This window comes from Carassius carassius, chromosome 23, assembly GCF_963082965.1.
Source record: "Carassius carassius chromosome 23, fCarCar2.1, whole genome shotgun sequence".
In the NCBI taxonomy this organism is placed as follows: Eukaryota; Metazoa; Chordata; class Actinopteri; order Cypriniformes; family Cyprinidae; genus Carassius; species Carassius carassius.
In genome coordinates this window covers 30,850,280-30,867,486 of record NC_081777.1, presented here as the reverse complement: position 1 = coordinate 30,867,486, position 17,207 = coordinate 30,850,280, and the positions used below count along the sequence as shown (strand labels likewise).

Below are 17,207 nucleotides of genomic sequence, written 5' to 3'. Positions count from 1 at the left end.
GGGCGGTATGATCAGCGTTAGAGATGACCTGAGTCATGTGATTATATTTACAGTGGCTGCAGGCAAATCCAGCTTCTGAGACTCTCATTTCACTGAGAGGCTTCCAGCCGTGTGTGTGTGTGTGTGTGGAGACACACAGACCTCATCGATCAGGAATTGAGTCACATTAATGATGCCTGCAGCTGAAGCTCGGGTCCTGTGAGTGTCTGAGAGCGTCAACAGGGGAGAAAAACAACTATTCTCTCAATGTCTCGTTCTTCTAAAAGCCTCAACTGTAGCCCTGCAGAGAGAGAGCACTGGTGAAGGATTTCAGGACACATGCACACAGGCTTGAAAGTACACAGGAGTTCATTAGTTTGTCATCATATTGTTAGAATGATGTGCAAATCTTTTTTTTTTTTTACTTAATTTCTCAAACAATGAAATTATGAGTAAAAGTTCAATAACTATCAAATTCAAAACTCAGCATCATAATGTGATCCAGCAGAGAACGGTGTTATTTTAGTATTTACAGTAAGTAGGCTACTTTAGAGTTTATTCTGAATTGTCTTTTGTTTCCCATTTTCATTTTAGTTTGTGATTTATGAATTTTTTCTTCTCATTTTCATTAGTATTTGTTGCTTTTTTACATTTATATAGCTTAAATTTTTTTTTTCATATTTAAGTTTTATTTTTTACTATTTTTTATGTATTTTTGGTATATTTCAGTGTTTAAACTTTTTATTTTATTTCAGTTAGTTGACAAAGCAACATCTAATTTACAGTTAAGTTTTTTTTTATTATTAAAGTTTATCTGATATTTATGTTATGTAGTTTGAGCTTTATTTTATTTAGGAAATACTATTTTAAAACAAATTGATTTAGTTTAAGTTATGTGCTTTTCATTTTATTTTTATTTTATTTTCTTCTTATTTTTTTATTTTAATAGTTTTAGTACTTCAGCCTAAACTAAAATAAATAAAAAAATTAGTTTTAAAATATTTATTTTTTTATTTTAAAACTAATAGTTTCAGTTTAGGTTTTATAATGTGATTTTATTTAATATTTATTGAAATTAAAATTGAAATGTATGTTAAACGCATGTTACTTTCACATGCAAAGTGTTACCAATACTGTCTTTTTTTTTCTTTTCTTTTTTTTACAGACTTAAATCAGTTGCTAGGTATCAGTAAAGCGGGTAAAGTTTAAAGTAAATGATTTAAAATTTAGAACAGAAGAGTCTTGGTGAATTATTCAATATTATGTAATAAGGAAAATTAAGAACTTGAATGACTTTCCTTTTCATATGACATCACTAATCACTCTCACTTTTAGCCCCGCCCCTTCTAGAACCTGACTCATTCTCTAACGCTTTCACAATACAATCAGTTCCTGCTCTACTTTGTCTCTTAGTTCAATACCCTCAGAAATAAATCAGGAGTAGAATGGGTTGTGAGTCTCTTTTAAAGTCTGTTCTGCAGAATCCTGTAAATCATCAGTGGGTTATTCTTAGATGGCACCTGGGCTCCGTTTTCAGTCGTTTTTCTAATTTATTCTCATGTCATCTGATGTGTTCAGTGACCTCTCATTAAAACTCCATCCCTCATTAACTTTAATTGCAGTTTGTGTGAATATAAAGATGTCTTGTTAAAGTGGCCTTTTAAAGCACATATTTAAGGGTGATTTAAGTGTGCTGAAGTTCCTGAGAAATGAAGACGAAGCCGCTAATTACAGCGTGAGTCCACTGTATATACTGTAGCCACTCTCACAGAAACATCTCAGAAAAGAGGGAAAGAAAGAGAGGATCATCCATTAGAAAGCACCGGAGAAGACAAACTGACTGTTTGCACTTGGTCACAATCTCATTAATTTTGGTTAATGCAATGTATCAGGGAAAGAAAACTAAATTCATGTAATATTTGGGTTTGATCATAATTTCTTTGTGAAATATATGCACACTATTGTTAAAAAGTTTGGGCTCAATACGATTTTTGTAATATTTTTGAAATGATGAAAACTGCATGTATATATTCAAATTTTTTATATTTATTAAATTGCGCCAGAGAACAGGATTCTTAATTATATAATATTGCTCACAATTTATGAAAATAATATTAAAATCTTAATTTGCGAATATGTTTTTATGTCAGTCCTCATTTTAATTTGTGCACATAATTAAAATTAAATTCTAATTAAAATAATTAAATCGTAAAAAAGGAAACCTAAAATGATTAAGTGTTTAATCATAAGAATGTTAAATGTAAATAATTTAAAATGCATTGTGACTTAATATAATTTTCCTCACAATTTATGAGCTCAATCTGAAATAAAATGTAAAAAGGCTTTTTCAATCCTCATTTTAACGTGTACATGTAAATGGTTTGCTCTTAGGTGATATTTTTTACGTTGTGCCTTAAAAAATAAATGACGTCATACAGGCAGAAAATCACTTGCACTGCAAATTAAACAAATTGTTGCATGCCTGCTTGTTGAAATATTAATAGCATTGACCTGAATGAATTGCGTGCATGCATTAATGTTGACAACACTTGGACTGATGCTCATCATTTAAAATATTCTCATCTCAGAGTTTGACGGACAGGTCTGTGCATGACAGAAACAGTGTTTTGCTGTAATTATCATGTTGAGGTTCAGGTGCATGTTCAGTGAAATGGTTTTATGCGACTGAAACATGTGGGTTTATCTCTGAAAATAAGACTGACCATGGATAAATCCAGATGAAATTTGAGTGAAGGATGGCATGGCTTGTCCTAAAAATGAGAATCCGAGTGATAACAAGCAGCTGTCCCGGGTTACCGAAGGGAAATGTCACTCTAACCGGCCACAAACACGGCATTTGATTGGGATTTACTGCACTGAGATCAGATTATCCAGCTTGATCCTCTCCACCATCTGCTGCACTTTCCGTGTTTCAGTTTTTAAGCACATGTACGTCTTAGTGTGAAGATGAGCGTTCGACCTTGGTGTGCATACTGACAGCAAAGCATCATGGGATTGAGTGAGTGGGTTTGTGGGGGTCATCGACTCTGTTTGTTGCTATAGACATTCAAGCATTTGATCTTTTACAGTGAAGGTTGTGATTATTGAAATATGATTATTCAAAATCTAAATGTCAAATGTAATTCATTTGAAATTAAAATGATACAAATCATAAAAATGTTAACAAAAATTACTTACATGAAAACTAAACCGAACAGAATTTTTTTTTTGTAAAAACATAAAAAATTAAATCCTTATTAAAAATCATAAAAATGTGAAACTAAAATAAAATGTCTATTAAAATATAATAATCAAAATAAAACACATACTAAATTGTATGACATCATAATGGAAAATTGCATAATCTTAAAATAAAAACACTTCATAAAAATATTAAATTCATAAGTAATTTTTCAAATAAAACATTCAGAATGAACAATTTTTTTTCAGAAAAAAATTAAATAAAATTAAGTCATAATGTAAAACTAAAAGTAACTTAAAATAATAAAAATTTAAATTATAAAAATTAAAATTATTTAAAATGAAGCACTTCATTAAAAATATTTAAGTAAAAAAAATGTAAAACTAAAATAATTTATTAAATAAAACAGATCCAAAACAATTACTAAAAATCTTATTTAATCACAATATGGGAAAATTAAAATAAATTACACTTAATATTTAAATGTGCAATTAAAATCTAATAGTAATGTTAATATATAAGGTTTGTTTAGCTGCATGTCATTTGACCATTAACCGACTTCAGATAACTACAAACATACATAATCACTTAAAAAGAGGGAATACAGCACAATATAGCTTATAATTCAGCTTCATTGTTTCATTCTTAAAAATGTCACCACTGCAGAAAAATCACACCAGTGTGAGTAAATGTACTTTATTCAGTGTTGATATACAGGAACTGTGCACAAACATTTCTGTAAATGCACCAGTTGAGCCTAAAACAAGGCATTGTGATGTGAGGATGCAGTGCTTATTTTTGGGTCATTACACATGTGCATGAAGAATGAATTCTGCATCATCACACCTGTGAGTGAGATGAACTTCTGTTGTTTCTGTTTCTGGAGCAGCTCTCTTTGAACAGATGAACTTGGGCGGAACTGAACAACAGAAAGGGAGTTAAAATCAGAACGGTCCCGATGTTGAAGTGCTCAGTACTTGTGAAAACTGCTGCGTGATTGTTTATTTCAAGAGGAGCTGCAGATGGTCAGACTGCGTAATGCACAGTCGAGATGTTCTTCCAGGTGCACCACAGCCCCAAAACACCAGAGCATGATGGGATATCGGTCCTCATGTTGTTTGTTTTTGTGGTACATCGTCATTCCTCTAAAGCAGGGAGGAACTACAGGGGTTTGTGAGTTGATCAAAAGCTAAGAATTCAGTAAAACATAAATGTGTCAAAGTCATTTTAAAAGACAAAATAAAACACTTTCTAAAAATTAAATCATAAAAATGTAATATTTTCAAATAAAAATAAAAAATACTCACTAAAAATTCAATCATAAAATGTAAAATATTTTTAAATGTAAATAAATTAAAGAATTAAATCATTTATATATAAGGTTACTTTATTTTAAAATAAAAACAATCAAAATAAAACACTAAACATTAATTAGGTCATAAATCAGAATCAGAATCAGAAAGAGCTTTATTGCCAAGTATGCTTGCGCATACAAGGAATTTGTTTTAGTGACATAAGCTTCCAGTAAACAGAGACAACACACAGACAAAAAAAAAATACAACACAATAAAACTCATTCAGGTCGTTAGCAAGTCGTTGCCTCAGTGCAAGGGGATGGTGTCTTGTAGTTTGTGATGGCTCTCAGTCCTCTCCAAACTGAAGTAGAGTCGTTGGAAGTAAACTGGTCTTCCAACTTTTTAGCATAGGTCTTTTTAGCCGCTCTAATCTCTTTGTTCAGTGTGTTCCTTGCCTGATTGTACAAGACCCTGTCCCCATTTCTGTAGGCATCCTCTTTGGCCTGACGAAGGTGTCTGAGTTTTACTGTAAACCATGGCTTATCATTGTTGAATGTTAAATAAGTCCTGGTAGGAATGCATATATCCTCACAGAAACTAATATAGGATGTTACAGTCTCTGTGAGTTCGTCCAGATCGGTGGTAGAAGCTTCAAAAACGCTCCAGTCTGTGATGTCAAAACAAGATTGTAAGTCCTGCTCTGTTTCGCTGGTCCATCTCTTCACAGTCTTTACTACAGGTTTAGCAGATTTAAGTTTCTGCTTGTAGGTCGGTATAAGATGAACCAGACAGTGATCAGAACATCCCAAAGCTGCTCGTGGAACAGAGTGATATGCATCCTTTATTGTTGTGTAACAGTGATCCAGTATATTACTGTCTCTGGTGGGACAGGTAACATGCTGTCTGTATTTTGGCAGTTCACGGGAGAGATTGGCTTTATTAAAGTCCCCGAGAATGATTAAAACAGAGTCCGGGTGTTGTTGTTCTGTGTCTGTGATCTGATCAGCGAGTTTCTGTAAAGCTGAGCTCACATGCGCTTGAGGTGGAATGTAAACACTAACCAGAATGAACGAGTGAAACTCCCGCGGCGAATAGAACGGCTTGCAGTTGATAAACTGCGTTTCTAGATCAGGACAGCACATCTTCTTTAACACAGTTACATCTGTACACCACCGTTCATTGATGTAAAAGCATGTCCCGCCACCGCGCGATTTCCCCGTTGATTCTGCGTCGCGATCCGCTCTAAACAGCTGAAAGCCCGGCAGATGGAGCGCGCTGTCCGGTATGGCGTCATTCAGCCAGGTTTCCGTGAAACACAGAGCAGCAGAGTGAGAGAAATCCTTATTTGTCCGAGAGAGCAGAAGGAGTTCGTCCGTTTTGTTGGGCAGAGAGCGGAGATTTGCGAGATGGATGCTAGGCAACGGCGTTCGAAATCCGCGCTTCCTGAGTCTGACGAGCGCTCCCGCTCGCTTTCCCCCGTCTGCGCGTCCTGAAGCGCTTGATCAGCGCCGCTGCTCCTCCGATAACAATGTTCAGTAAAACGTCTGTATAATAGAAATCCGGAAAAATATCCTGTGGTGTGTTCTGCCGAATGTTCAGCAGTTCATCCCTGGTGAAACTGATCGTGTTTGTTAAACAAAAAACAGGAAAAACGAACAAAAACAGTACAAACACTGGAGAGCCAAGCACTGAAGCAGCCATGTGCGGCGCCATCTTGGATTGTGTAATATTGTGTAATTTATTGTGTAATTTAGTTGTTTTAAATTATAAATGCAAATAATTTAAAACAACTAAAAAAACTATTTATTAAAATAAAAACACTTATTAGAAATTAAATCATAAATATGTAAAGTTACTTATTTTAAAATATAACTAATCAAAATATACCCTAAACATTAGTTCAATTGTAAAAATATAAATTTAGGTTTAACACTTACTAGAAATTATTTAAATCCTAAATAAGTTAAAGTAATTCTGAAATAAAACAATCAAAATATAATGGTAAAAAAAATATTAAACCATAAAAATTTTAATTTTATTAAAATAATGTAAAAATAATAAAAGCAATTAGTTAAGTCATAAAAAATGTGAAGAAAAATAAATAATTGTAAGTAAATATAGTAAAAAACGTGTGCAAACTAAAAAGAAAACTTTTAAATCATAAACAAAGTTATTTTAATATAGAATTAATTTTATTATAAATTATTTGCATTTCAATTGATTGGTAACTGTGAATGTGCTGATGAAATGTAAAATATATAGACAGGCTCAAAGAAAAAAAGAGTTTGTATCTACACTAAAAAAATGCTTATTTCATCTCTTAGGGCAAGTTATTTATTTTTCATTTGCTCTAGTAAAAAAAAAAAAAATTGAATCATTACCCTACATTTTTTAATTGGATGAATGAAACATTTTTTTCAGTGTACTACAAAAAAAATGGTCAAATTCACAAATGGATAATTTCCACACTGTTGTTGTGTACCATGCATGTTAGTGCACATTAGAGGATGCTCCCAGTGCAGACCATCTCAAATCAGTGTGTAGATGTCAGAAAGAGCAGTTGAGGTTCTCCCACACGCGAGTCTCGTTTCTCGACAGTCTTTCGTAAGACTTTGATTCTAAGAAAGCTGGAAGTGTCCCTGAGCCCTGCGGCAAGCGTGCGTGTTGGACGGAGATCAGTGCGGTGTTTGGCGAGCCGTACCGATGCTAGCGCTGAGGGAGATCCCGCTGCAGAGGAGGAGTCTGGGATGCCGGAGGAATGGAAACATTTCAAAGAAAAAGCATCTCGGTTTCAGGCTAAATCAGCCCACTCAGACTCTAACTGGGCTTTTTCTGTCCTCTGGGTGTGTGTGAGCTATTCCGAGCCGCTGTTTCCACATGAAGTGCTGCGTAAGATATAATATCAACGCAGCCTTACGAGCAGGACAAATGTGTGGCTCCTACTGTTAGTATATCTAGTTATTTTGAAGTCTGATCTACTTAGTTTTTTTGGTTCAGAATATATGCATTGTGCATCGGTTTGTTAATTGGTGTTGTCATTAGAGAGGAGTTTTCAGCACTTAATGCTCATTTTAAGACGTCTGTAGTGTGTTTTGATTTTAGGGCCTGTATTAACACATTGCAGTTTGTGATCAGCGCACAGTCACAGGCTGTTTTACTGCGTGCTGCTAGCTGAAAATGCTATCTAGAGCTAATTATCTACGATACATTTTGTGGCTTTTCTAAGAAGCATTTGTAATTGTTCTCCTTTAGCACTCATACTGCTGCCGTTTTAACTTTTATGGCCATAAAAGGAAAAAAGAAATGTTAAACCAGAGACAGTTTTTGTTCGACATTTGTTTCTGTTTTATTTTCTGCAGATGAAAGGGCTGAAAGTAGTTTTGAAGGTCATTGAGATGTTAGTCAGAGCTGCGCTTGGATAGTTTAGACATGGATGGATCTATTTAACCTTTTCTCAAATTCATGATAAATATAAACTACTGTTAAAATGTTTGGGGTCAGTAAGGTTTTTTAAAAAATATATATAAATGTGAAAAAAAGTCTGGTCTGCTCACCAAGGCTGCATCTGTTTGATAAAAAAAAATACAGTAAAACTGTGAAATATTATTGTGATTAAAAAAATACGTTCTATGTAAATATATGTTAAAATGTAATTTATTTCTGTGATCAAAGCTGAAATTTCAGCATCGTTCTTTTAACGTTATAAATGATCAGTTTAATGCATCCTTGCCTTGTATTAATATTCTTCTTTAAAAAAAACATGCGTGATTTAATCTAGCATAACTGACTCGTACAATCTATAATAAACAGACACCGTGATCAAACCCTGAAGGAAGCGTTTCCCTGATCGCTGACTTAATTTTCTCATAATGGGAAAGAAACCAAGCATAATTTTCATGACCGTCAAAAAGAGTCTTCTGAAATCTGCCAATTTAACATCACACAACCTTTCATGTTCTGATGGCTGCTGTGAACTTTCATTCTGCATCTGAGTGATTTCTGTTTGGCGAGAGGTGAAATTAATTATAGCTCCATCAATTATTGTTTGCTTTTTCTCAAGAGAACAACAAGAAATGGCTTCATGTGCAATATTCATGCTGTTGGTTCATAATTTCTGTAACTCTTTTATAACCTGGTTTACAGCCACATTGAATTTGGGGTTAAGCAACTTTTTATAAGTTTGTTAGTAACAGTGTAGTCCTGAGTGATGAAGCTCACTTCCTGTGATACAATGTTATGCTAGAATGTATCGCCATATCATTGAATATTAATGAGCTTTCGGCAGTTGCAGAAATAATCACATGCTGTTTAGTTTCAGCGTCTGAAGGGAATTAGTTCATTGAAGTCATGAAGAGACTATTTAATTTTATTATTTTAATACGAAAAGTCAGTTTTAGATGGACAACTGTTAAAACATTGGTTATTATATATGTCCAATCAGTGTTTACTGGGTAAATATTCAAATATGATAACACCCTTTTATGATAACAACCCGTGTTTTTGACCATTTTCTGAACGTTTTATAATTGACATGTTCCGTTTTAATTGTTTACTGGCTAGAAATTAGTTTAAAGTGAAGTGAAAATCTCTTTATTTGAACTGCATTGGTGCTTTAGATTAAAACAGCTGTCACATCTCAAATGTGAGTGAATCACTCGGAACACAGACTTGACAATTGGCCGCTTCTTTATTTATTTATTTGTTTGTTTGTTTGTTTTGGGTGGGGGGGGGGGGGGGCTCTTTTGGAAGCATATCTGTGCTGATCACAGGAGAAACCCCCAAGCAGAGCAGAGTCAAGAGACGCTCCATTAGAGGATGAGAGCGTCGCTGTGATTCAGACCCCGTCCTCTAATGGTCTGATGTGTCATGATGGTTTGTTTTATGTGGCGGCAGCATGAGTCCCGATCACTGACTTCCTGATGGCAACAGGTGATGTTTTAATTAAAACACAATCAGATAAATGGACTGTAGCCATTTCAGAAATCCATTTCACGTGCTCTTTGCTCAAATTGGGCAGAAGGATGTTTGATGCTTCTGCCTTCTCTAGTGTGTTGTTAGGGCGTTTGAGTGGCTGTTAGTGTGTTGTTAGGGTGTTTGAGTGGTTTTTGGTGTGTTGCTAGGGTTTTTGAGTGGTTGTTCGTGTGTTGTTAGGGTGTTTGAGTGGTTGTTCGTGTGTTGTTAGGGTGTTTGAGTGGCTGTTAGTGTGTTGTTAGGGTGTTTGAGTGGTTGTTCGTGTGTTGTTAGGGTGTTTGAGTGGCTGTTAGTGTGTTGTTAGGGTGTTTGAGTGGCTGTTAGTGTGTTGTTAGGGTGTTTGAGTGGCTGTTAGTGTGTTGTTAGGGTGTTTGAGTGGTTGTTCGTGTGTTGTTAGGGTGTTTGAGTGGCTGTTAGTGTGTTGTTAGGGTGTTTGAGTGGCTGTTAGTGTGTTGTTAGGGCGTTTGAGTGGCTGTTAGTGTGTTGTTAGGGCGTTTGAGTGGCTGTTAGTGTGTTGTTAGGGCGTTTGAGTGGCTGTTAGTGTGTTGTTAGGGCGTTTGAGTGGCTGTTAGTGTGTTGTTAGGGCGTTTGAGTGGCTGTTAGTGTGTTGTTAGGGCGTTTGAGTGGCTGTTAGTGTGTTGTTAGGGTGTTTGAGTGGCTGTTAGTGTGTTGTTAGGGCGTTTGAGTGGCTGTTAGTGTGTTGTTAGGGCGTTTGAGTGGCTGTTAGTGTGTTGTTAGGGCGTTTGAGTGGCTGTTAGTGTGTTGTTAGGGCGTTTGAGTGGCTGTTAGTGTGTTGTTAGGGTGTTTGAGTGGCTGTTAGTGTGTTGTTAGGGTGTTTGAGTGGCTGTTAGTGTGTTGTTAGGGTGTTTGAGTGGTTGTTCGTGTGTTGTTAGGGTGTTTGAGTGGCTGTTAGTGTGTTGTTAGGGCGTTTGAGTGGCTGTTAGTGTGTTGTTAGGGCGTTTGAGTGGCTGTTAGTGTGTTGTTAGGGTGTTTGAGTGGCTGTTAGTGTGTTGTTAGGGCGTTTGAGTGGCTGTTAGTGTGTTGTTAGGGTGTTTGAGTGGCTGTTAGTGTGTTGTTAGGGCGTTTGAGTGGCTGTTAGTGTGTTGTTAGGGCGTTTGAGTGGTTTTTGGTGTGTTGCTAGGGTTTTTGAGTGGTTGTTCGTGTGTTGTTAGGGTGTTTGAGTGGCTGTTAGTCACAGACTACAGCCGATGGCAAACTAACGTGTGTTCTGCGCATGCTTGTGAGGAATTAACAGTCTATATCAGCAGCTATCAATAGTATATATTCGTCTTTCAAAAGGAAAAACCGAAACAAAGATATACAAGAATAACGCAGCTATACGAATCGTAAACAAAGCAGCGCTTGCTTACCATTTTGAATATCAGTAACATTGATAACTTTAATCATTTTAAGCAGCTTTTGTTGTTATGAAAACATTCATGTATTAGAATGATTGTGAAAGATCACGTAAAATTTAAACAGCCTTCTTAAACAGTCTGTACCCCCTTCATTTACGTGCTTGTTTTGATCACTTTTGCTTTAATTCTCGGGCACTGACTCGTTCTTACTCTCTCCGATAGCCCCGTTCGGGCAAACTGCTGCCGACATGAGCCTGACGAGAGCCGACGAGTGGAACACACTAAACAAACTAGTACTTGTAGTGCAGGTCAATGTGGAAAAATGAAAGCGTTGCTGTTTTCTTTGAAATTTTCTCATTGAAAATTGATAATGCAATGCAAACCATTTTTATAGTTGCATAATTTTCTTTCATGCAAAATTCCATTTCTTATGATTTGTTTTGATTTTGAGTAAAGTCTGACTGATAATCGTGTGTGTTTCAGTCTGTTCCAGCATTACTGTTACGCTCGTGGAGGGATGCGACACACCTCATACACCTGCATCTGTGGAAGGTAAACACACCACTAACAACTGTGTGTGTGTGTGTGTGTTCCCTGAGAAGCTCTTAGTGTCAGATATCATTCTGTCTCCAGAGCAACAGCACGTCTTGGATTACAAAGTTAAATCACACCAAACATCTGCATGAATAAATATATTTCAGATGTGTTTTGGAATCGATCTTAAATGCATAGTTTACTTAAAAAAGTTTGTTAACCTGCAAAAGTGTAAAACACACTATAACAGTGTTGTGCATGTGAAGTGCATTATTTTCAAGTGTTTTGCAATCATATGATTGTGTGATGAACAGACTCTTATTTGAATCCTTTTTTTCCACTGCGGATCTTAAATACTTTTCATGCATATTCAGACCTGGCACATCATGATCAGTTATAATAACCTAAATTTGAGGTTTTGCCACACAATTTATTTTCTGTGGGAGTCGAGTGTAATTTAATGTCTGAAAATACAAATCCAATGGGAGGTTCAGTACTAATGTGACCATTATTGAACATAGAAGCATTGCAAAACTTCACTGTACCACTAATGCATTTCTCACTGTGACTGAGTTTTTTGGGCTTTATGTTAACATATAAATTTCGTTCAGTGGGAATAACTCCTCCATCCTGCATTACGGACACGCCGGGGCTCCCAATGACAAAACCATCCAGGATGGAGACATGTGGTGAGTTGTTTCTTGATTACTTCAGTCAGATCTGTTCTGTTGTTGATTGTTGCTGGTTTTGCTGACAGTGTAGTGTTGGATATTTCTCTCTGCAGTAGTTCAGGCTGCATCATCTCTTTATGAGCAGTCGCACACTGACCCCTGCTGGACAGCAACTAGAAACAATTTTTTTTTATTTTTGCAAGCACGTTAAAGATATGATGAGAAAATCATGAATTATTTACAGTAGCAGCTAATTTACTACAATTAGAGCATCTAATTTTATATTCACATCCAGTGTCATCTATTTTATATTGAATTTTAAATTAATAATAATAATATAATTTTAAAAACCAAAACCGGTCTCTGTAAGTTTGAATTTTTTTTTTCGTAATTTAAAATTATATATCCGTACAAAGAATAATTAAAGCAATACCTAGATGTGCAGAATTTCTTCCAAATATTTAGTATTACACTTCAGTTATTAAAAGAACATTTATTTTTCAAGTATTATAATGATTTTTTTCCTGTTATAACTTGTATATTTTAAAGTATGCTTTCTATGTGTGTTTTTCCCTTTGCATTCTATTAAACTTTTTTTGTAATATCCTGTACATTGAGTTCTATTAAATTGTTTCTTGAAATCACAAATGTTTGTTGAAATCTGTATTAAAAATAAAAAAATACAATGTAAAAATTGTATCTAATTACATTTTAATTTTAATAGAATAGAATAGAATACTCACTATTTGATGATTGTCACCAAATCATAAAACTAAATCCATATCATAGAAGTGGTTTTAGATGTGAACTCAGGCTGGTGTGGAGGGAACGTTTCCTGTAAGAACTCTTCTCTTCCTGTCTGATTGTTTTCCTGGCAGTCTGTTTGACATGGGCGGTGAGTATTACTGCTACTCCTCCGACATCACCTGCTCTTTCCCGGTCAACGGCAAGTTCACCGCAGACCAGAGAGCCATTTATGAAGCCGTGCTGAAGTCCTCCAGAGCAGTGATGGCTGCCCTTAAACCAGGTACAAACACAGAGGAATCCCTGCCGAAACTGCTTTCACACTACAGAGACAAACAAATGACATGTTCACAGTATGGAGGAACTGCTCTGATTCTGTTTTCACATCTAGTTAGTCCTTTCTGTTGACAAAAGCGGCATTTATTTGATCAAAAATGCAGGAGGTTTGTGAAATATTATTGCAATTTCAAAAAACTGTTTTCTATGTGATATTTATAGCGAGATGGAATTTATTTTATTGTGATCAAAGCTGAATTTTCAGCATCAATACTCTGTCACATGATCTTTCAGAAATCATTCTAAGATGATGATTTGCTGCTCAAGAAACATTTCTGATTATTAGCAGTTAAAAATGGCTGTGCTGCTTCAAATTTTTGTGGAAATTGATTCATGGTTATTTTTCAGGATTCTTTAATTAGTTCAAAAGAACAACATTTGTTTGAAATAGAAGTGTTCCTGTAACATTATTAATGTCTTCACTGTCACAGCTGAATAATTTCTCAATTTCCAAACTTTGAGCAGGAGTGTATGTTGAGGTTTATTATTTAAGAATGCTCTTCCTGAAGAACAAACAGACCTCGTCTTTGAGCGCTGAATCCTCAGCTGTGAAATGACCTCTGACCTCTGACCTGATGCTCAGGTGTGAAGTGGACAGACATGCATCGTCTGGCGGACCAGGTTCACCTGGAGGAGCTGGTGAAGATCGGGATCCTGCGTGGGAGCGTGGAGGAGATGCTGAAGGTTCACCTGGGCTCTGTGTTCATGCCACATGGTCTGGGTCACCTGCTGGGCATCGACGTCCACGACGTGGGAGGATATCCAGAGGTCAGTTCTGATCACCACAAAACTCCTTGTGTAATGTTGCTTAGCGTTGGAACCAAGAACCCAAGCGATATGCATCATTTTATTACTGGAAGTTAAGACACATCAGCTAATTATAATTATGTGTCACTACATCACAGTCTTAGAGCCCTGGTTAAATTTTAATCAAAGATAAATCTTAAAATGTGAGCTGGATATCTTTTTTTTTATTTCCTCTTTTTGTGTTTTTTTTATTGGGTGACAAATATAATGTAACAAATAAACACCAAAATGTTATCAATTGAAACCACTCATCAATTTTAATAACAGATGTTACACATACTAAATTTGATTTGATAAATCAGAGAGTTCCGTTCCTTGATTCTGATTGGCTGAGCCGCGTTTAAAGCTGTTGTCAATTTCACTATAAACACACACCTTTGTTTACTTTTGAGTGTTGCTCGGCAACCACTTTGTTGGAACCACAAATCTTTCTGAGAACTACATTGTTTGGTGAAAGGGTACTGTTTTTATTTATATCATTTAACTTTATTTGCTCTGATTTATTTTGTGAAACCTTACTATATATATGGAATAACCGTTTTGTACAAGCAGTAAGCCCCAAGAAGTCATGGTTTACAGTGAATTTATAACAGCTAAAGGGGTTTTAGGCACTCCGCTTCATGTTACGCCTAACAACGGCCCTTAGCTGTTATAAAATCACTGTAAACCACGGCTTCTTGGGGTTTATTGCTTTTTTACCACACGCATAAAAAGTGGGTCACATAAAGCTATATACTGTACTGTACTGTATAGCAAATCTCAGTTGCTTGATTGTTTTTATCATCGTCACATGGAAACTAGATTATTGTCCAGTTCTAAACTGCTAATTGCCACTATAAGACACAAAGATATTGTAATAAATATTAACATTATACATTTCTGAAAAACTGCAGCCATGTTTATTTTGGAAAGCGTTATACAAATGGAATGTTCGTGTGCTAATATTTTAGAAAACAATCATTTTGTTTTCATATTATATCAAACTATAAATGACGTTTTCATAGTGATCAAACTTGTTTATTTCAAAAGATCAAGGGAAATATTTTCCTGACTTTGTAAAGCTATTTTTTAAGGGCCAAAATAAAGCTTATTAAGATTATATCCAAACATCCAACTACATTATATTAAAATGTATTACAATTGTAATTAATTGAATTTTTTTTTTTAACTGTTACAATGATTTTTTTAAATTAAATGAACTACATTTCAATGCAAAAAACACTGTGTGTGTGTCTGTGTGTGTGTGTGTGTGTGTGTGTGTGTGTGTGTGTGTGTGTGTGTGTGTGTGTGTGTGTGTTTCTCTCTCAGGGCATCGAGCGCATTGACGAGCCGGGGCTGAAGAGTCTGCGGATGGGCCGTGTGGTGCAGGAGCGCATGGTCCTCACGGTGGAGCCGGGAATCTATTTCATCAACCACCTGCTGGATACAGCACTCAACTCCCCGGCGCAGTGCGGCTTCATCAATAATGACGTCCTGACGCGCTTTCGTGGCTTCGGCGGGGTCAGATCACACCACACTTATCACAAACAAACCACTTACTGTATATGCTCCAGGAGATGCACGTCAATGCTATTACAAAGAAACTAATGACAGATTTCTTGATCGGTCCATAACTGGGCCTTATTTTCTAAAACAACACATAATTTTGTACTGGTTGATGATATGTCAGTGTATAATATGCTATTGTTTATGCATAATAACACATAAATTATATCCATATATTATTAAGTTATCAAAAGCACTAAAGCTCAGATGTTTTAAACAATAGTGTATATATAACATTAAATGCTGTAATTTGTATACAATTAAACATATCATTAATTATATAAATATATAATGCACATAAAAACATTATATAAAAGTGTGTGTGTGTGTGTGTGTGTGCGTGTGTTTATATATATATATATATATATATATATATATATATATATATATATATATATGTGTATATATACATACATACATATATATATGTGACCCTGCAGCACAAAAGCAGTCTGAAGTCTCTGGGGTATATTTATATCAATAGATAAAAAAAAACACGTGCATGTGTCAAAGTTATACATTTTTCTTTTATGCCAAAAATCATTAGGATATTAAGTAAAGATCATGTTCCGTGAAGATATTTTGTAAATTTCCTTTCGTAAATATATCAAAACTTAATTTCGATTAGTAGTATGCATTGCTAAGAACTTCATTTGGACAATTTTAAAGGTGATTTTCTCAATATTAAATTTTTTTTGCACACTCAGATTCCAGATTTTCAAATAGTTGTATCTCAGACAAATATTGTCTGATCCTAACAAACCAGACATCAATGGAAAGCTTTGAAAATGGACACTTAAGACTGGTTTTGTGCTCTAGGGTCACATACAGTATGTTTTATCCTCATATAATGTTTTAACCAAAAGCACTAAAGTTCTATTGTTTCAGATACATTTCTGAAAGTCCACACATTATTTTTGTGATTATTGATCATTGTGTGTGTGTGTCTCTGTCTCAGGTGCGTATTGAGGATGATATCGCGGTGACAGCTGACGGCGTGGAGCTGCTGACCTGTGTCCCTCGAACCGTGGAGGAAATCGAGGCCTTCATGGCGGATGAAACATCCAAACCCTTCAGTCCCATCAGCAGCCAGAAACTCTGAAGAGATGACGACATCACGACACTCCTTTTCTTCAACATATCAGACTTAAACATGTATCTGAGTAAATGTCTTTGATATTTCACATTATAAAGGGAAATCAAACAATCACGTGACAGCTGTTCTTTGACTTCTTTGATGTAAGTCAGTAAATTAATTTAGAGGATCATTTATGCTTTCATGTAGCAGCCATGTAACAGTTTGTGTTTTAATTTTCAGAGTTTGATATTCTTAATAAAAGCAGCTCTGAACTTACTCAATTCATTTGCATCATATTCTGTATGCTTTTTGCAAGTTTGTAAGACAATGCAACGCTTATTTTTAATAAAGGTCTGATTTTTCTAGCATCATTTAGAATCATGTGTGAATTGATATTTACTCATTCTGAAAATAATGTCATTCAAATCTCAAATGATAAAATCAAACTGAAATTGATGGAATAGCATAAAGCAAAGATAAGGAGAAAAATCCAGACACTCAATGTGACTTTAGGGATGAAGTGCTGTGTTGCAGTTTGAGACAATCATCTTTTTAAATTAAGCGTTAAAATATGATTTCACCTAAAGAACTGAAATATATGACCGTATTATTGTCAGTTTTTAGTGTTGATTTGAAATGTTGCTGAAGTAAGTATTGCCTTAGATGCATGCATATAAACCAATAGAT

General features: G+C 35.3%; 2 protein-coding genes across 2 annotated transcripts in view; both read left to right on the top strand.

Moving 5' to 3' along the window:
- Positions 1-16,891, top strand: part of LOC132101756 (xaa-Pro dipeptidase-like) — a 53,899-nt gene extending 37,008 nt beyond the window's left edge. Inside the window, exons 10-15 of the mRNA XM_059506942.1 lie at positions 11,289-11,357; positions 11,951-12,028; positions 12,889-13,037; positions 13,674-13,858; positions 15,206-15,397; positions 16,401-16,891. Of these exons, the coding sequence (XP_059362925.1) occupies positions 11,289-11,357; positions 11,951-12,028; positions 12,889-13,037; positions 13,674-13,858; positions 15,206-15,397; positions 16,401-16,544 (817 nt within the window). The 3' untranslated portion in view covers positions 16,545-16,891. The remainder of the gene's footprint in view (positions 1-11,288; positions 11,358-11,950; positions 12,029-12,888; positions 13,038-13,673; positions 13,859-15,205; positions 15,398-16,400) is intronic.
- Positions 1-17,207, top strand: part of aamdc (adipogenesis associated, Mth938 domain containing) — a 407,769-nt gene that overhangs the window by 156,462 nt on the left and 234,100 nt on the right. The gene's annotated exons all lie outside the window — the stretch shown is intronic.